The sequence below is a fragment of the Amblyraja radiata genome, chromosome 8, assembly GCF_010909765.2.
Source record: "Amblyraja radiata isolate CabotCenter1 chromosome 8, sAmbRad1.1.pri, whole genome shotgun sequence".
Lineage (NCBI taxonomy): Eukaryota > Metazoa > Chordata > Chondrichthyes > Rajiformes > Rajidae > Amblyraja > Amblyraja radiata.
Genome location: NC_045963.1, coordinates 41508511 through 41529314, shown reverse-complemented (window position 1 = coordinate 41529314; position 20804 = coordinate 41508511). Strand labels below are relative to the sequence as shown.

General features: G+C 50.3%; 1 protein-coding gene across 1 annotated transcript in view; it reads right to left on the bottom strand.

Annotated features, from left to right (window-relative positions):
• LOC116976490 (interphotoreceptor matrix proteoglycan 1-like) overlaps positions 1-20804 on the bottom strand; it is a 56327-nt gene that overhangs the window by 18084 nt on the left and 17439 nt on the right. The window contains exons 5-13 of the mRNA XM_033026382.1: positions 20071-20113; positions 17863-17945; positions 13937-14086; positions 10693-10751; positions 7940-8110; positions 7482-7705; positions 6356-6432; positions 1964-2987; positions 529-1151 (exon numbers count right to left, since the gene is read on the bottom strand). Coding sequence (XP_032882273.1) covers positions 529-1151; positions 1964-2987; positions 6356-6432; positions 7482-7705; positions 7940-8110; positions 10693-10751; positions 13937-14086; positions 17863-17945; positions 20071-20113 — 2454 coding nt within the window. The remainder of the gene's footprint in view (positions 1-528; positions 1152-1963; positions 2988-6355; positions 6433-7481; positions 7706-7939; positions 8111-10692; positions 10752-13936; positions 14087-17862; positions 17946-20070; positions 20114-20804) is intronic.

The following is a 20804-nucleotide window of genomic DNA, read 5'->3' as shown; positions in this document are numbered from 1 at the left end:
TCCAGAACTTTGTGTCTTTTTTTGTAAACCAGCATTTGCAAAACCCAGGATGCAACAGTGGTAGAGTTGCCGTCTAGAACGCTAGAGACCCGGGTTTGATCCTGACCTCGGGTGCTGTCTGTGTGGAGTTTGCATGTTCTCCCTGTGACCATGTGGGGTCTCACCGGGTGCTCCAGTTTCCTCCTACATCCCAAAGATGTGCAGGTTTGTAGGCTAATTGTCCTCAGTAAATAGACTCCAGTGTGTTTGGGATTGGATGAGAAAGTGGGATAACACAGAACTACAGGTCGGTCAGCATGGACTCAGTGGGCTGAAGGGCCTATTTCCATGTTGTATCTCTAAACTAAACTACAGTTCCTTGTTTCCGCCTTGTAACTGGAAGGAGGCGAGGTGCTGTGACTTGAACTTGCATTGGGCCCCATTGTGGATGCTTGTGAACACGTTATGGGTTTGACTCCCACCATCCTGACTCCCACCACCCTGGGGCCTGTGGCTGCAGAACAAATGGCTCCAAACAAGGCAACTCACCAGATGAAGGAAGCGTTGTTCCAGCATCCTGTACTCCGGGGAACTCTTGTTGAAGAGGTCCTCAGAAAACATCATGTTGGTGACTCGCAGGCTGAAGAACACCACCAACTCCTTTGGAGAATGGGTAGTCAGCTGGCCCATGGTGAGATCGTTCAGAGGGTTCAGTGGTGTGGCGGAGGGCAGCTGGGGCTGATGCCCCTCCACATCTCCGGCCGTGAGCAGGCCCACCTCCCCCCCTGATGCCTCGACGGTGCTTCCAGCTTCTTCCTCCCCTGGTTCCGAGACTGTGGTCCCAGTGGCCGACTGGGGAAGAGCGGTGGTCATGGTCAAGATGGTAGGACTTGGACCTCCATCGTGGTCAGAGTAGGCAGAGGCTGGCAGTCCGGATGGAGATGGTTGATTACTGGACTGAACGGGCACTGCCGAGGCAGCGGTGAAGGAGACGCCTGGGGTGGACCTTCCTTCCACATCCATCGTCAGTGGCCAAGTGGCGATGATCTCTCCGTCATCCCCAGGACTTGTGTGGAGGGTGGAGAGTAGGAGATGCACCATGCTCACGGCGGGTGTTGTTAACGGCATCAGTGGATCCCTGGGGGCTTCAGGCATGTCCGTTATCTCTGCATCTATTGGGAACAAAGAAAAAGAAACAAAGAACTGCAGGTGCTGCTTTATACCAAAGTGCTGGAGTAACTCAGTGGGTCAGGCCGCCTCTCCGGAGAACGCTGATAGGTGATCTTTTGGGTCAGGGCACTTCTTCAGAGTGAAGTAGGGGGTGGAGGGGAGGGGGGTGAAGAGCTGGAGGCAAGAAAAGATCAGGAGCACTCAGGGCTGACCACATGTGACCTCAGACAGGGCCATGCCCTGGTAGCCACTGTGTTGGGCCCTGCTAGACCCATTGTTGGCTAGGGAAGGTGTGATCTAAATTCCTAAATTCTAGGAGCAGAATGAGGCCATTCGGCCCATCAAGTCTACTCCACCATTCAATCATGGCTGATCTATCTTTCCCTCTCAACCGCATTCTCCTGTCTTCTCCCCATAACCCCTGACACCCGTGCTAATGAAGAATCTGTCAATATCAGCCTTAAAAATATGGGGCTGTGTGTGTAGGGGTGTGTTGGGCTGTGTGTGTAGGGGTGTGTGTAGGGGTGTGTGTAAGGGTGTGTTGGGCTGTGTGTAGGGGTGTGTGTAGGGGTGTGTGTAAGGGTGTGTGTAAGGGTGTGTTGGGCTGTGTGTAGGGGTGTGTGTAGGGGTGTGTGTAAGGGTGTGTGTAAGGGTGTGTTGGGCTGTGTGTAGGGGTGTGTGTAAGGGTGTGTTGGGCTGTGTGTGCCGCCTGGATTGTGACTGTAGAATCTGCCCCATGACCACCCCAACCCCTGGCACTATTTCCCCTTGATCGTAGTTCCCAGTCTGCAGGCCAAAGGTTACTCTCACTCACCCGCCTGCTCTCCCACCACAGTGGGTGGGGAGGTCCACGCCGTCATCGTGCCTGGATCATCTTCTTCTGACCGCCCGGTGAGCCTGTTGGCAGCGGCGAGGGTGTGGTCTGTAGTTGCGGCTCCCGGTGGCACCGTGCCGGCCCACTCTTCCCCCTGGGCGGCGGGAGGAGGGAGGGCGGTGGGCGAGGGCCCGTTGGGCTGTTTCGCTCCCTCACCCACACCGGGCTTCGGCTCCTCCTCGTCTGCCGGTGGGACGGAGCGGTCCTCGTGAGGACGTGTGGGTTCGGTCCGCGGTCCTTCCGCGGGCTCAGCCTCGGCCTCGGTGGCGTCATCTCCCTGGCCGTCGGAGGGGCCCGTCGCACTTGGGTGGGGCGAGGTGGCAGGAGCTGTGATCTTCTCAGCTTCCTCCGGTTCCTGCCCGTGTTGGGGTTGTGCGCTCGGTGGAGACCATGTTGGCTCGATGTCCCCGCCATAGCTGAGGTCCTCTCCTATCCCCCCATGAAGATCGCCGTCCGTACCCCACTCCCACCCCTCCTTAGCCGCAGGTATTGTGCTGTACGCCGGTTCTTCCCCCTGCGCCTCTGGGCTTACTTCCTGCCCCTGCCCTCCTGTGGCCGGGTCCGAGTGCCCCTCCACCTGCTGGGGGACCATGGGCGAGGTTGCAGCAGTCACTGCGTCCTTCTCATCTGCCTCCACCAGCCCACCGATGACTGAGACGATGGCCACTCCAATGTCCAGTATGCCTTCGGTCACCTCTCTCTCTGAGCCCACCACTACCACAGGGGATGCACCCTCCAGCTCCAGTGACACCTGTCCTGGGACAATGAGGGAAGGGTTCATCGTGGGGTGATTGGTGGACTCCTCCTCAGAGCCACTGTTTAGGCCAGGGGGCATCTGTGTGGTCTGAGAGGCAGAGTCCATCACGGTCGCATCCAATGCCCCAACCAGTTCCCCTTCAGCAGTGATCATGGGAACCCACTCGACAAAACTGTCCCCCGCATCATCTTCTGTGCCAGGCTTTTCCTAAAGAACAGAAAACGCAAATACGTTAGAGTCATACAACACGGAAACAGGCCCTTCAACCTACCCATGATAGTCCCACCCGTGTGCGTTTTGGCCATTCTATATACAAACTAAAACTCGCATCTTGTTTGTGTGAATGTATATATATGTGTGTGTGTGTCATCTAGGCACAATCTGCTTGATTCTCATTTCCTTACAAACGCTAGATCACAGCCTTCCCATTTTCACACATTCTACTCACATTTCCCCCCTCGAGGCGATAAACATCTTCCTGTCGCATTCCCACCTATATTTCCGAACTTTTTAATCTTTTAAAGTATTAAAAACAGCCTGAAAACTCACCCATTTCGGGAAAAAAAAAAACAAGCGACATCACAATGGACTCTCAAGGCAGGACGGTACACTCCGGGAGGGAGGGCCACTCCAGCGCGTGTGCGGCGGCTGCCGGCGCCAGACATCTGGTGGCGCCGCAGGCCCTGGTTAAACCCGAGCCTGGTGCTCGAGCTGGAGTGAGAGCCGAGCCCGGGTCTTGGGATGGGGCCGTGACTGGGGCCGATAAAGAAGCTGCCGCTGGAACCAAGGACAAGTCTGGGTCCAGGGTCAGGGATGGTGAAGTCCGAACCCGCACTGGAGCCCAGGCGGCGGCCGAGCTTAAGTCTAGAGGCTGCCGCTGGAACCAAGGACGAGCCTGGCTCTACAGCCAGGGGCGGGTCGAGTACGAGAACCAGGCTGCGTTCCAGGCCTGGCGTTGTTCTACGACCTGGGTAGGTCCTGGGGCAGGGAATGGGAGGAGGATACAGGAAATGAAGAGGAGGGAGATGGGGTAGGGACTCTATCCCCCTCCCTCTCTGCCCCTCTTCCTCTCTACCACCCTCCCCCTCCCTTCCCCCCCTCTACCTTCCCTCTACCCCCTCCCCCTCCCTCTCTACCCCTCCCTTTCTACCCCCCTCCCTCACTATCCCCTCCCTCTCCTACCCCCTCCACTCTCTACCCCCCCCCCCCCTTCCCCCTCCCTCTCTACCCACCCTACCCCCCCTCCCCCTCCCTCTCTACCCTCATCTCTACCCCGCTCCCTCTCTATACCCTCCCTCTCTATCCCCTCCCCCTCCGCGCTCTACACCCCCCTCCCCTACCTCTCTAAAACCCCCCCACCTCCCTCTCTACCCCCTCCCTCTTATACCCTCCCCTCTAATCCCATCCCTCCCTCTCTATCCCCTCCCTCTCTACCCCCCCCCCTCTACCCCCTCCCTCTCTACCCCCTCCCTCTCTACCCCCTCCCCCTCTACCCCCCTCCCTCTCTACCCCCTCCCCCTCTACCCCCTCCCCCTCTACCCCCTCCCTCTCTACCCCCTCCCCCTCTACCCCCCTCCCCCTCTACCCCCTCCCTCTCTACCCCCTCCCCCTCCCTCTCTACCCCCTCCCTCTCTACCCCCCTCCCCCTCTACCCCCTCCCTCTCTACCCCCTCCCTCTCTACCCCTCCCTCTCTACCCCCTCCCCTCCTCTACTACCCCTCCCTCTCTACCCCCTCTCTACCCCCCCCTCCCTCTCTATCCCCTCCCTCCTCTATCCCTCTCTACCCCCTCCCTCTCTACCCCTCCCCTCTCTACCCCCCCCCTCCTCTCTACCCCCTCTCTCACTACCCCCTCCCTCTCTACCCCTTCCCTCTCTACCCCCTACCCCCTCCCTCTCTACCCCCTCCCTCTCTATCCCCTTCCCCTCCCTCTCTACCCCTCTCCCTCCCTCTCTACCCCCTCCCCCTCTACCCCCTCCCTCTCTACCACCCCCCCCCCTCCCTCTCTACCCCCCTCCCTCTCTACCCCTCTCCCTCCCTCTCTACCCCCTCCCTCTACCCCCTCCCTCTCTACCCCCCCCCCCTCCCTCTACCCCTCCCCTACCCCTCCCTCTCTACTACCCCCTCCCTCTCTACCCCCTCCCTCTACCCCCTCCCTCTCTACCCCTTCCCCTCCCTCTCTACCCCCTCCCTCTCTAACACCCCCTCCTCCCTCTCTACCCCCTCCCTCCCTCCTACCCCCCTCCCCCTCCCTCTCTACCCCCCCTCCCCTCTACCCCCCCCTCCCTCTCTACCCCCTCCCCCTCCCTCTCTACTCCCTCCCCCTCTACCTCTCTACCCCCCCCCCTCCCTCTCTAACCCCCTCCTCTCTATTCCCCCTCCCTCTCTACCCCCTCCCTCTCTACATCTTCTCTACCCCCTCCCTCTCTACCCCCCTCCCTCTCTGACACCCCTTCCTCTCTACCCCCCCTCCCACACTACCCCCCTCCCTCTACTCCCCTCCCTCTCTGACACCCCTTCCTGCATTGGGGGGCGGGACCCAACGGATCCCAATTGGTCTAGTATCCCTCTAAACTTTTACTATACATGTACCTGTCCAAGTGTCTTTTAAATGTTGTTATGGTACCTGCCTCAAACCTGGGGAAAAAATCATTATAGTTAATACCCTGTAATCCAGGCAACATTCTGGTAAACCTTCCCTGTACCCTTTCCTCTACATCCTTCCTGTCATGGGGTAACCAGAACTGCACGCAATACTCCCAAAAGTGGCCTAACCAAAGTCCTATAAAACTGCGTCATGACTTCCCAACTTGTACTCAATACCACAACTGATGAAGGGAAGCATACCAAATGTCTTCTTTACCACTCTATCTCCTTATGTTGCTATTTTTCAAGAGCTAAACGTATTTGAAGTATAACCTATTTTAGAGTCATATAGCGTGGAAGCAGGCCTTCTGCCCAACTTGCCCACACTGACCAACATGTCCCGTCGACACTATTCTCACTTGCCTAGATTTGGCCCATATCCCTCTAAACCTAAATGTCCATGAACCTGTCGAAATGTCTCTTAAACATTTGTAACTGCCTCAACTACCTCCTCCAGCAGCTCGTTCCATACACCCACCACCCTTTGTGTAAAAAAGTTACCCCTAACTTAATCTTTGGAGCTCTTTCTCTGAACTCATTTCCTTTGCCAATTTTCTTACAATTGTTTACATTACAAGTTGCCCTGAATGCGCAGGCTGGGGAAATGAGCTGCTGTAGGGACCACTGGTGCACTTGTATTCAATGTGTACAGAGAGCCATGCTTTACCTCACATTTGTTAAAAAAATAGCCCTTGCCAATGTCTTCCACCAAGGCATGACCTTTGGATACATGGAACTGCAGATGCTGGTTTACAAAAAAGATACAACGTGCTGGAGTAACTCATTGGGTTAGCATCTCTGGTTGGCATGGGCAAAGACCCTGTTTCTGTGCTGTGACTCTATGATCACTTTATGATCTACGTGACATACAACACACAATGAAATCACAACCCATCTACATGGGAGATCTGTCATAGACATTTACAGTACCTGTATGAAAAGAGATGGGGCTGAGTTGGCAACTAGTTGCTTGAGGTCTTCAGAATCTGGAGAAAGTTCCTTTGAATCTAGGGGATTAAGCATTGTGTCATAAGGTTCAAGTGACATGATTCAGAATAAACCCACGCGCTCACAGGGAGAACGTCCAAACACCACACGGACAGGAGCCGGGGTCAGGATCGAACCCGGCTCTCTGGTGCTGTGAGGCAGTGGCTCTACCAGCTGCACCATTGTACCGTCTATGACTCATGACTCAATGTTGGGGCAGAGTCACATGCTGAAAGTTTCACTCTTGCTCCTGCTTCTTATACTGTATGTTCTCATGTGATCTCAAAGTTAGCAAATACATGCAGACCATCAGAGATTTGATATGGATCAGGATAACTGTTAACATTGAGAGATATGGCATAGACCAACTTACACACATGTCACATCTACACGTCCCACCTGCCCGCATTGGCCCATATCCCTCAGTTCTCCCTCAGATGTTTCCAGAAGTGGGAGAGCCAGATGACACAGCTTCAGAATAATAGGGCATACCTTCAGAAATGAGATTAGAAGGAATTTCTTTAGACAGAGGGTGGTGAATCTGTCTAATTCATTGCTGCAGAAGCCAGCGGAGGCCATGTCATTGGGTATTTTAAAGCAGAGATTGATAGGCCTGAACGTCTTTGAAACGTGCAAGAAAACCGGAGCACCCAGAGAAAACCCACGTGGTCACAGGAACAATGTGCTTAACTCCGTACAGACAGCACCCGTGGTCAAGATTGAACCTGGGTCTCTGGCGCTGTAAGGCAGCAATTCAGCAATTCTACCGCTGCGCCACTGTGCTGCCCTGGAGGCATGAGGGTTCTTGATTAGTAAGAGTATCAAAGGTTACGGGGAGAAGGCAGGAGAATGGGGTTGAGAGGGGAAAACAGAGGAACCATGATCGAATGGCAGAGTGGATTCGATGGGCCGAATGACATAATTCTGCCCCCCTGCCTTATGGTCCAGTCATACGAGAGAGAGAGAGAGCCGACCAGAAGGTTATGGACACACAATGCTGGAGTAACTCATCGGGACCGGCAGCATCTCTACACAGAAGGTTATAGATCTGAAGTGGGGAACTACGTACCCTCAGCAAACTGCAGTGAAGTGGGATCCATGGAGAACGAGGTGTCGTTGAACAGCGCCATTGCCACCATATCCTGCAACTTGACCTCCTCTTGCGACTCAAACAGCAGGTCGCCGTTCTCCACCTTATTGGAGCCGATGTTGAGGACGGCACTGAGGATGTCACTGGGGGCCGCGGCCCGTCTGTCAAAGATGGCAGCAAAGTGGAGCACGTCGTTCTCAACGCTGGAAGGAAAGGGATTCACAGTTGAGCCGCCCGTTATATCTCACTACAGCTGCCTGTCACATCTCACTGCAGTCGCCCGGCATTGAGGTTGAGTTTTTGAAGGGGTTGCTCCTCGCTTTCTGACTGCACATCAGACCAACTATCTTTGTCTTTGGCACCCAGTGCATAGGGGAGTGGGAATGTCCAGGTTGGTTTGCTCCTGGGCCTGGTCAAGCTGGCCATTCATGGGTCACGGCGCCAGGCAGACGAGGGCTCCGCCAGAGCCGACTGCCTGCCCGCTTTCCGGTGTCACGTCCGTGCCAGGGTGTCCCTCGAAAAGGAACATGCGATGTCCACGGGCACCATTGGAGGGTTCCAGGACCGCTGGGCACCGTGGGCAGTCAAATGCATCCTGGATCACACTTCTAATATAGTAATTTGATGTTTAATATTAGGGAATACTTGTCAATTTTATATTATGGTGGTGGGGGTTTTGTTATTGTTTGTTGTGTAAATATTATTGTAAATAATTAAATTAATTTAGTTTTAATAAAAAAAGATTGCCCGTCATATTTCTCCACAGACCTGAATGAAGGATGCAGCACAAAAACAGGTCCTTCAGCCCACTGAGTCCACGTCGAACATCTGTTCACACCAGTTCTATCTTATCCCACTTTCTCATCCACTTCCTCCACAGGAGGGGCAATTTACAGAGGCCAACCTACAAAGCGGCACGTCATTGGAATGTGGGAGGAAACTGGAGCTCATGGTGGAAACCCATGTGGCCATAAGGAGAAAGTGCAAACTCCGCACAGACAGCACCCGAAGTCAGGATGGAACCCGGGCCTCTGCCGCTGTGAGGCAGTGGCTCTACCAGCCGTGCCACTGGCCTTGTTGGGAAGCCAACTGTTGGGACGAGACTTGCTATGCAATGACTACCACAGGAAGGACACACACTGCTGGAGTGACAGCTGCTTAGGCAACATCACTTGAGAACACAGACAGGTGATGTTTTGGGTCGGGATCCTTCTTCAGATTAGCTTTGAACTCACTCAACTGCACGTTCAGAACTTTTGTTATTTGCTGTGCTCATTCTTCTTCATCATCTAACTTACTTGGTTTTAAATTTACAAGTTGATTTTTTAAGGTACTAATCAATTTTTGAAGAAACAGTGACCTGGAACATCCAGAGGAGAGAGGGCAGGAGTCAAGGCCGTGACCCTAGATGACAGATTGTCAATACCTCCTCTCGATGGGAGCTTGCTGTGCCGTACAGTTTGTACACTCTCACAGCCTCACCCTGCTGGTGAGAGTCCCGCTTACATCAAGGCTTTTACTACCAACATCTTTGACAGATGTGCCACAGAAGTGTCACAACATGGTTTAGGAATACTGTAGCTCCATCCAAGACCGCAAGAAATTAAATAGAATTGTAGCCCAGACCATCACACAAACCAACCTCCCTTCCAGTGACTTAATTTACACTTCACGTTGCCTAGGCAATGCCATCAGTATAATCAAGGACCAGTCTCATCCCAGACGTTCCCTCTTCTCCGCTCACCCATCAGGCAAGAGGTACAGAAGTGTGAAAACGTACACCTCCAGATTCAGGAACAGTTTTTTCCCAGCTGTTATCGGGCAACTGAACCATCCTATAACCAAGTAGAGAACGATCTTGACCTCCCATCTACCTCATTGGAGACCTAGCTTTAAACAGACTTTACTGGACTTTATCGTATATTATCGAAACGTTATTCCCTTTATTCTTTATCTGTACACTGTGGATGGCTTGATTGTAGTCATGTATCGTCTTCCCACTGACTGGTTAGCAACAAAAACATTTTTCACTGTACATGTGAAAATAATAAACTAAAACTAAACTAACATCCCGTATCTAAACTGCATCCCCATCCTTGCATCCTGTCCCCACTCCCCACCCTTCTACCCTCCCCATCCCCATCTCCAATGGGTACCTTGCACCTTCACCCTTTCCCTCACTCCCCCCTAACTGCATCCTCTTTCCCACCCTGTCATTCTTCCCCACCCCTTGCAGCTTCCCACCAACAACACCCCCCTCCCCCCCACAACTACCAACCTATCTGCCCTCTCCCTCACCCTCAAGCCTTTCTTCCACTTCTTCCCCCTCCAGAAAGCAACTGGCCTGGACGGATTCCCAGGCCGTGTCCTAATAGGAACTGCACGGACCAACTAGTAGGAGTGTTCACGGGACATCTTTAATCTCCCACTAAGCCATTCTGAGATGCCCACCTTCTTCAAGAAGACCACTATCATCCCAGTGCCAGAGAAAACCAAGATCTCATGCCTTAACGGTTGCCATCCAATGACCTTGACATTCACCAGCTTGAAGTGCTTTGAGAGGCTGGTTATGGAACACATTACTTCCAGGCTACCGAGCAACCTTGACCCATTGCTAGGTGGTTGGGGCATGTTGCACTCATCTCCCATCTCCTAGAGCGATCCCAGAATCCCTTCTCAGTCGCTTGTGCCCTTAATTAAGTTGGGAAATTGCCCACTGATGATGGTCCTTCCAGCTCCTGCTGGTGGGCGTTCTATCACTTGGGAATGTGAGGGATTCCTCACCACTAACGCTGCTCACAGTAGGACTGGCCCTTGAACTGATGGAGATGTAACACCTATCCTCATATCTCACCCCTCGCATCCACCCAGGGACCCTGACCCTGAGCAGCCCTCTCAGGAGAGACAGAGGTTCACATGCACCTCCTCTAACCTCATCCACTGCATCCAGCGTTCTTGATGTGGTCTCTTTTTATATCGGCAAGTCCAAGCGTAGACTTGGCGACCGTTTCGCTGAACACTTGCGCTCGGTCCACCTGCTGGATCTCCCGGTTGCTAACTATTTTAACTACTCTTCAAATAACAACCTTTCTGTCCTGGGCCCCCTCCATTGCCAAGGTGAGGCCACATACAAACAGGAGAAACAGCACAAACTAGAGTAACACAGGCTGTTACTACTGCATGTATTTACCTGAATCCTAACACCTGAACTCCTTTGAATCCTGGGAGGATTTCAAACAGATTCTGCATCTGTAAAGGAAATAATACTTTAAAATATTTTAAAATGGACACAGTTCATCAGTCACTCGGTTCAAGTCCGGAGTTTAGGAAAGCCGATGCAGTATGGTGGAAGTGTTGGAGATGTTGTCTTTGAGATGAGTCTTTGGAGTGAGACCCTTTGTGCTCTCTCAAATGCTATCAAGATCATACGACATTGATGTATTGTTCTTGGCACCTTCTCAGGAACAGGCTCTGTGCCTGTACTCGCTGGAGTTTACAAGGATGAGGGGTGACCTCATTGAAACTTACTGAATAATGAAAAGTTTAGATAGTGTGGATGTGGTGAGGATGTTTCCAGTAGTGGGAGATTCTGAGCGCACATCCTCAGAATAAAAGGACATATCTTTAGAATGTAGATGAGGGAAATTTCATTAGCCAGAGGGTGGTGAATCAGTGGAAATCATTGGTTAAAGCAGAGATGGGAGAAGGCAGGAGAAAGAGGCTGTGAGAAATATAGATCAGCCATGATCGAATGGGGGAAGTAGACCCAATGGGTGGAATGGCCTAATTCTGTTCCTATGTCTTTTGGTTTTATGTTGAGACTTTTTATTTTCACTGTCTTGTAGAAGTTAACATTTTAATGTAATTTAAGTTTTTGAGTGTTGTCTGAGTCTATTGTCTATGATGCTGCTGCAAGCACGATTTTCATTGTAACTGAATCTCACCACCCTTGAGCATATGACAATAAACTCCACTCACTAGACAAGACATGACGGTCTTGTAAACTCGCTGAGTTTTTAGACTGCGTTGGCTAATACAGGCTCATCGCCGCTTGCTGGCTTACTCAACATGCAACATGGAACAGGACAGCACAGGAACAGGCCATTTGGCCCATAATGTTCCTATCAAACATGATGCCAGTATAAATAAACCTCATCTGCCTGCACATGATTCATATTACATCATTCCCTGCATATTCATGTGCCGATCCGAATCTTTCTTAAACGCCACTATCGTATCTACCTCCACCACCACCCCTAGGCAGCACGTTCCAGGCACCCACCACCCTTTAAGTAAAGAAACTTGCCCTGCATATCTCTTAAACTTTATCCCTCTTGCTTTAAAATTATGCCCTCTAGTCTTTGACATTTCCACCATAAGAAAAAGGTTCTGACTGTCGACTCTCCATCTATGCCTCCCTAATCTTATATGCTTCTAGCAGGTCTCCCCTCAGCCTCCGTCGTTCCAGAGAAAACAATGAGTTTGTCTAATCTCTTTTTATAGTTAATAGCTTCTAATCCTGGTAGCATTCCAGTAAACCTCTCCAAAGCCTCCACATCCTTCCGGCATTTCAAATCCACCCCCTCTCCAAAGACTCCAAATACTTTACAGTTCAGGTCACCCTGTAATGGGGCGACCAGAACTGCACGCATTACTCCACATGTGGCCTGATTATAGTCCTATAAAGCTGCATCATGATATCCTGACTCTTGTACTCAATGCCCCGACCACTGAAGGTTGATCTTTACCACTCGATCCACTTGTGATGCCACTTGCAGGCAGTTGGATTGCCTTTGCCCCGTAAAACCGCGTGTGCGGACGTGGCGCCGACAGACGAGAAGCCGAAGCAAAGAAGTGGAAGCCAAATAACCGAATGGAAACAAAGCCGAAACGCAAACTAACCGAAAGGGCGGGACGCCGAAAAGCCAACTAACTGAAAGGCTGCGTCGCCTAAAAGCGAGAGAGAGGAGGGGGAGAGAGAGGAGGAGAGAGAGAAGGATCCGGCTGGAGCGTAGAGAGGCGAGAGATCGAGGAGAAGAGGAAGAGAAAGAGAGAAGGGAGAAGAGAAGAAGTGAAGAGAAGAGAAGACGGGGGAAGAGGAAGAAGGCCACGAGAGAGGAGAGAAGAGGGATGAGGTGGAACGGAGAAGGGGGAGACGGGAACGTGGGAGCCATTTTCCCACACAAGCCATAGGTGACTGGGCAATCTGAACCCAAGCACTAAGTTGTTATTGGCTGATGGTGCGCATCCCTCAGGGCAGCCCCCACTCTCCCACGGTCACCCTCCGCGGGCTGTGGGTTGGATGGAGCGGAGATGTGGGACAATGTTCATCCCTCCACAGTGATGTGATGGACGCGGGGGTCTGGACCAATCGCTGACAAGTCCCACCTCCCGGCAGTGTCGTGTCCGTTGTTTGACTTTTCTGTTGAGCGGCATTCGGTCCGTTGGCTTGTACGCGACGCCACCTTTCGGGTAGGTGGCATTTCGGCAGAGCGGCCATTCAGTGAGTTTGCTTTTAGGCAATGCAGCATTTCGGTTAGTTGGCTTTTAGGTGTCCTGCCCTTTCGGTTAGTTTGCATTTAGGCGTCCACCCTTTCGGTTATTTGGCCTTTCGGCTTCGTTTCCATTCGCTTATTTGGCGTTTTGGCTTTGTTTCCATTTGGTTATTTAGCTTCCACTTCTTTGCTTCGGCTTCTCGTCCGTCGGCGCCATGTCCGGGTACCGTAACACCGTACGTAATTGGAAGGTGCTCTCCCTTTCTAAGTTTTAAATCAGACAGTGGGAGTCAGCCAATCTCAGCTAACGACAAATCCCAAAATCATTTTGGTAAATGTGTGCTTGGGCTAATGGATGTGGATGAAGTACAATTTCCAGTTGGTAGGAGATGGGAGAGCGAGCAGTCTATTCCATGTTAGGAGGATGGACATTCCAGCAAACATTACACTTGAAAAGACACAAAATGTGGATAAGTGACCTTTAAAGTCAGAACTCTTCTTAAGACTGGAACCCTCTTCAGTTCCTTGTTTCAGTCTGAGGAAGAGTCTTGCCCAAAATGTTGCCTATCCATGCTCTCCAGAGATAGACACAAAGTGCTGGAGTAACTCAGCGGGTCAGGCAGCATGGAGGGATATGGATCACATGCAGGCAGAGGAGATTAGTTTAATTTGGTATTATGTTCAGCACAAGCACTGTGGGCCGAAGGATAGGCACAAAGTGCTGGAGTAACCCAGCAGGTCAGGCAGCATCTCTGGAGAAAAAGGATAGGTGACGTTTCGGGTTGCAACCAGTCTGAAGAAGGGTCCCGACCCAAAATGACATCTATCTGTGTTCTCCAGTGATGCTGCGTGACCCGGTGAGTAACTTCAGCATTTCGCATCTTATCTTGTAAACCAGCAACTGCAATTCCCTGTTTCTCCATTTGGCACAGCACTTGCCTGAATCTCAAACCTCTGGGCAAGTTCCTGGTACTGCTGTGAGTTGTGGTCACTCAGCTCTCTGCTATAATTCTGGTCGGTTAGTTTAACGCTGAACTTCACAAGGTGTTCTGAAGGCTCTTCTGGAACAACGTTGGTCACGTGTATGTCCTGAAACACGAAGAGAAGAATGTTACCTTCCATCACACTCAACCTGCTACGCACAACACACACCTCTCATACCCTAGGAATAAATTCCAATCATGCGGCCCTTGCACTTTTATTAATCTGTACTTTTTCTGTTGCTGTAACACTATATTTTGGTCTAAAATGCTGAGAAACTATATTCTGCGCTTTGGCATCTTTCTCTTTGCTTCATCGTTTGTACTTGTATTTGGCTTTATTGTAATCACAATCACAATCACACTTTATTCACCAAGTATGTTTTGCAACATACGAGGAATTTCATTGGCCAGGTCAGTCATACAATTAAAGGCAACAGATCACTCAAAACACACATTTTAACATGAACATCCACCACAGTGACTCCTACACATTCCTCACTGTTGTGGAAGGCAAAATAAAGTTCAAGTCTCTTCCTTTGTTCTTCCTCGATCGTGGGCCTCGAGCCCCCGTTGACGGGATGATCTTGACTCCCGTAGCTGGCGGCGTTCGGGCCCTTCGCGTCGAGACTATCAAGCTCCCGCAAAGGGGGATGTCAGCTCCCCTGCGCCAGACGATCGAACCTCGCGTCGGGGCTGGTTGAGCGTTCCGCGATGTTGGAGCTCCCTACTAGCCTCACCCAAGACTGCAAGCTCTTGTTGGTAATTCCGCGGTGGGAGCGATCCCAGGCAAGGGATCAGCTCCGATGTTAAGTCCGCCCCCCACGGTGGGGCTCACGGCAGTCCGAGGAAGCTTCCAGCTCCACCGATGGTAGGCCGCAGAGCCCGGAGAATGTGATCTGAAAATTGATCACATCTCCGGGAAGGTGGGAGCTTGAAAAAATGTTTCCCCCGATCCCCTCCCCCCACCCCCCACATAAAACAAACCGAAGAACATTAAAACAAACTTTTAATGCACTGAAAAATAACAAAAAGAAAGAAAATACGACAGACTGCCGGCAGGGCAGCCATCTCCCCGGCGCCCCCTAGTGGTCATCATGTATAGTATTATCAGAAAAGGACACAAAGTGCTGGAGTAACTCAGCAAGTCAGCCAGCATCTCTGGAGAACATGGATGGGTGACCTTATAGGTCAAGACCCTTCTTCAGACTGATTGGCAGGAGAGAAGAGAGCTGGAAGTGGGAGAGGCAGGACAAAATGCAGCACGTAATAGCATTATTAGCAATTACTAGACTAAGTGGGACCCGTTGGGTCCCAGTCACATGGGAGGCCTGGTCCCCCAACGTAACTCATTCCCCAATGCAATATTCCGCAACTCATCAGTTCCCCCAACACAACCCATTCCCTCAACGCAATATTCCACCACTCACCCATAGCCCCTAACTGCGCAGGCGCGGCTCATTCCCCCTCAACCCCGAGCACTCCCTCCCCCTCCTCTTCATGTGTGGGAGGGGAGGACAGGAGGGAAGTGAAGTGTGTGGCGGGGTTGGGGTGCGGTGGGAGGGGAGGAGGGGTGTGTGTGAACAGGGTGTAGGAGGAGGGAGGGGGGGTGGAAGAGCAGGGGGTATGGTGGGGTGTGTGGGGTGGGGGGAGATGTATTTGTGGGCGGGAGGGGGAGGAGGGATGTGGGGGCAGGGGGGTTGTGGGGGCGAGGGCGTTATGGGGGTGGGGTGGTGGTTGTGGGGGCGTGTTTGTGGGGGCGGGGGGTGGTTGTGGGGGGGTTTTAGGGGCAGGGGGTGGTTGTGGGGGAGGGGGAATTGTGGAAGGGAGGGGGGTTGTAGGGGTGGGTGTGTGGGGGGAGGGTGTGTGGGGGCAGGGGGGTTGTGGGGACAGGAGGTTGTGGGGGTGGAGCTGTGTGGGTGAGGGGGTGTGTGGGCGGTGGGGTATGGGGGCCGTTGTGTGGGGTGGGTGCGTGCGGGTGTGTGTGTGTGGGTGGGCTGGGGGGTGGGCGTTTGTGGACAGGGGTTGTGTGTGTGGGGGGGGTGTGGGCGCGGGGGTGTGGGCAGGGGGGCTTGTGGGGGGAGGGGTGTGTGGGTGGGGGGGGTTGTGTGGAGGAGAGGGGTGTGTGGGCGGAGGAGTTATGGGGGGAGAGGGGTGTGTGGGTGGGAAGTGAGTGAGCTTGGAGAAAAGATGGGGAAGTGCCATGGGGGAGAGGGGGGCATCACAGCCGAGGGGGGGAGGAGCCAGCGAGGGGACCAGAGGGGTAGTTGCTGGAATTGCCGGTGTGATGGGGACTCACAGCGGGCGCTGGTCACTGGCCGTTCTCCTCCGCCGAGATCAGAGTCTCAGCTTTACGTTTGGCGACATCTCCGACTCCGGGCTGGGTCTCCCACGCTGGGCTGGGTCGGGGCTGCTTGGGGCTGGGCTGCTTGGGACTGGGCTGGGCTGGGCTGCTTCGGGTCTCTCCGGAAGTCCGGTTGGAAACCTTCGGCGGCCATCCTCAGCTCCAGTAAAAACGCGATGGCGCAGGAAGGGGCCGACCGTCCGGGGTGTGACATGGGAAGAGCGGTGCTGACTGGCAGGAGAAGAGATCGATCTGCACACACACGGTTTTTAAGATTTTTAAACCTCGCTAACTTTTATGACAGTCAACCGATCGGAACAAAACCGTGCACTCGCAACACAGGAGAACATTGAGTGAACTGGCGAATAATTGTAGCACTATCGCAAACCGTTTTTGCGCAAATAGAAAGACCGCCAAACCGGAAGATAACAAGATCAGAGTTTTAGTTTTAGCTTTTTATTGTACCTTGGTACACATGACAACATTAAACCTAAATCTAACCCTAAGCATTTATCACTCATGTGTCATACAAAATAAAGATTTTCACTGGATCACGGTAAACAATAAGCTAATACTAATGCCAACACACCTACACCTAGTCTGGTGACTATATTAATGCCTGCAATAAATTTCCTCTTTACTTTATTTCTGCTTTGCACAGGGCATCCCCTGCACTAGTCACAGGTCTGTGAACCAGGTTCTTCTTGATCAAAGAATGTCATAGAATCATACAGCATAGAAACAGTCCCTTCGGCCCAACTTGGACAGCATGATTGTAACCATGTATAGTCTTTTCACTGACTGAATAGCATACATCAAAAAAGCTTTTTGCTGTACACGTGCCAATAATAAGGAACTAGACTAAACTAAACTTGCCCATGCCAACCAAGATGTGCCATCTACACGAGTCCCACCTGCCCATATGCTTCTACATTTTTCCTATCAATGAACCTGTCCAAACATCGTTTAAATGTTATTATTGTACCTGCCTCAACTACTTCCTCTGGCAGCTCGTTCCATACACCCACCACCCTTTATGTGAAAAAGGTGCCCCTTGGGTTCATATTAAATATTTTTCCCTCTCACCTTAATAACATCTAACCCAGAAAAATAAGCAAAAGTGTAGCTGCAGTCAACTTAAAGTACACAAGACCTAGGAATATATATGCTGTGGAAAAATGATTTGTTTTACAGCAAGTTTTGACGTTCAAGAGAAAACAATCCAAGTCTGTCCAACCTCTCCATCCAACCCAAGCACCATTCTGGTAAATCTCCTCTGCATGCTCTTCAAAGCCTCCACATCCTTCCTGTAATGGGGTGACCAGAACTGCATGCAATAATACAAATGTGGCTCAACCAAAGTTCTATAAAGCTGCAGCATGATTTCTTGATTCTTGTATTCAATACCCCGACAATGAAACCTTCTTTACTGTCATTTGTAAAATGTGAAATTTGGTATAATTACTGCTCGCTAATTCACAATCACAAGGCAATATCTAGTCACATCACTGACATAACAAGTAGAATTTCACTCTTCTCACCTTAACAGGAATTTTGGTTTCATTCACAACTTCGTTTGAGATCTCGATGTTAGGGGTTGAAGCTGGTGACAGCATAAGTTTATCTGAAAAAAAAGTGACTTTCAGAAGTAACATAACTAGATGATATACTGGGAACACCATCAGTGGAGCTAAGCTGAAAGGTTGAAGGCTGGCATCCTAAAGAACGCTCCTGGCTATCTCATTGGAGTCCTTCGAACTATCTTTACTCGGACTTCACTGGACTTTATCTTGCACTAAATGTATTCCCTTTATCCTGTATCTGTATATTGTGGACGGCTTGATTGTAATCATCTATAGTATTTTCCCTGACTGGATAGCACACAACCAAAAGGTTTTCATTGTACCTCGGTACACGTGACAATCATAAACTAAACTGAACTAAACATGAGAGGAATAGATCAGGTAAACGAACAGAGCCCCTTGCCCAGAGTAGGGGAATCGAGAACCAGAGGTTATAAGTTTAATGAGAGATTAATAAATAAATCTCTCCCATCTTCTCCTATGTTCCTTCCTATAGCTTCATAATTTATTTTATTTCAAATTCAAAAGATTTTGATTAATCGAATTCTCTGTCAATTTCTGACACCTATTTGCTGCATTACCAATTATATTATAGTTCTAAACTTCTAGAGTTTCTTCCCTCTGACTCATACTACTCAAATATGTGCAGAAAAGAACTGCAGGTGCTAGTTTACATCAAAGGTAGACATTCTGGAGAGAAGTATATGCTGTCTGTCCCACTGAGTTACTCCAGCAATTTATGTCTCCTACTCAAATATGTGGGATATGCTTCTCATTCATGCTTTTCCAATTGGAGTTTGTTTCTCTCTCTTATAGCTTCCATTGGACAGATTGAGCATGGCAAGAGAGTTGGGCAGAGACCAGATTATGGAAGGGCACTGTACTGCAAAATTGATGCAAACTAAATGAGGGCTTTCAGTACAAGCCAACTGTTTCTAGCCTGCACGGATTAAATATCATAGAATATCGAACATAGAACAGCACTGGGCAGGAATAGGCCATTCGATCCACAATGTCTGTGCTGTCAACATCATGGTGTCAATATGATATCAACACTAAGTCTATCTGCCTGTACATGATCCATATCACTTCATTCCCTGCATATCCAAGTGCCTATCCAAAAGTCACTTAAAGGCCACTCTCGTATCTGCCTCCACCACCATCCCTGGCAGCGCATTCCAAGCACCCACAATCCTCTGTAAAAAATTAAGCCCCGCATATCTCTATCAATCTCTGCCCCTCTCACCTACAATTATCAAAGGTGAAATCATACCTGAAGTTGTTACTGAGTTCTCGGTAGGTCCATGATCCATTGGAATACTTTCTCAGCGGAGAGAAAAGGAAGCACAAATTAGACACCAGTCATTCTGGTCGTTTAGTTTATCAACTCTTTGATTAATTGATTGATTTAAAGATACAACATGGATACAGGCCCTTCGGCCCACTGGGTCCACGCTGAGCATCCATCACCAGTTCATATGAGCTTAATGTTATCCCACTTTCTCATCCACTCCCTACACATTAGGGGGCAATTTACAGAGGCCAATTAACCTACAAAACCGGGATGTGGTAGGAAACACATGCGGTCACAGAGAGAACGTGCAAACTCCACACAGACAGCACCCGAGGTCAGGATCGAACCTGGATCTTTGGTGCTGAGACGCAGCGGCTCCTCAAGCTAAGCCACTGTGCAGCTTTTAAGCTAAGCCACTGTGCAGCTTGTGCAGAAGACACAGTAGAATTCATGTGGATCACACAATACAAACATAACAACTTCCCTTAATTCTGTGACATCTGTTCAGGCTCTGACAGGGATTTTCATACCTCCTTACATGCGGAACATGGCAATTTTAATTAATGTCGCAATGAAACACCAGTGAAGGGAGGTGCCCACTTGATAACTCCATTGATATACTGTCATCTACACGCCTAGCTTTTGTTGTCCCATATTTTAATTGTGTAAAGGCATTTTAGATTATCATGTGGCATTGGGATAGGGTTTCTTGGTTAAACATTTAGCTTGTGTGTTTGTCAATAAGCAGATAGCTTATGACTGAACATTAAGTTAATTATTGTCCTACTGCGTAAGTGTGTATAGGTAGTTTAGATACGACATTGGGCTTGGTTTTCTTGGTTGAGCACTTATCCTGGTGTTAGAGCACGTACTTTGTGTTTTAATAGTAATTGTGGGACCAAGGTTACTTTCCACCTGATGAATAGTAATGTTGCAAGCATGTTGCCAGGACTCAATGAACTGAGCTGTAGGGAGAGGTTGGGCAGGCTAGGACTCTATTCCTAGGAGCGCAGGTGGCTGAGGGGAGATCTTATATAAGTATATAAACATGAGTGAAATAGATAGGGTGAATGTGCAGAGACATTTACCCAGAATAGAGGAATCAAATACCGTAGGTTTGTAAGAAGGGCAAGAATTAATAGGAACCTGAAGGGTAATTTTTTTTCACTCAGAGTTGGTGAGTATATGGAACGAGGTGCCAGAGGAGTTAGTTGAGGCAGGTACTATCACATCATTTAAAATACATTTGGACAGGTACATGGATAGGAAAGGTTTAGAGAGATGTGGGCCAAACGTGGGCAGATGGGACTAGCATAGATGGAGCATCTTGCCCGGCATAAACAAGTTGGACCGAAGGAGCTGTTTTCATGTTGTACTGTTTGACTCTATAACTATAACTGTAATGATTGTGCACAAACAATAGGCCCACTTGAACAAGTTTCAACAATCTGTGAAGTCAATTCATTACCTGAGTTGAAGATCACCACTTTGTATAGCTAGTTTCTGGAAATAAAGAAAAACTGTTATTTCCTTTTTAACTTCTAAACCAAAATGTAGGACTGCTAATAAATCGAATTTGCAAAACAGAGCATTTCATTTTATTTAC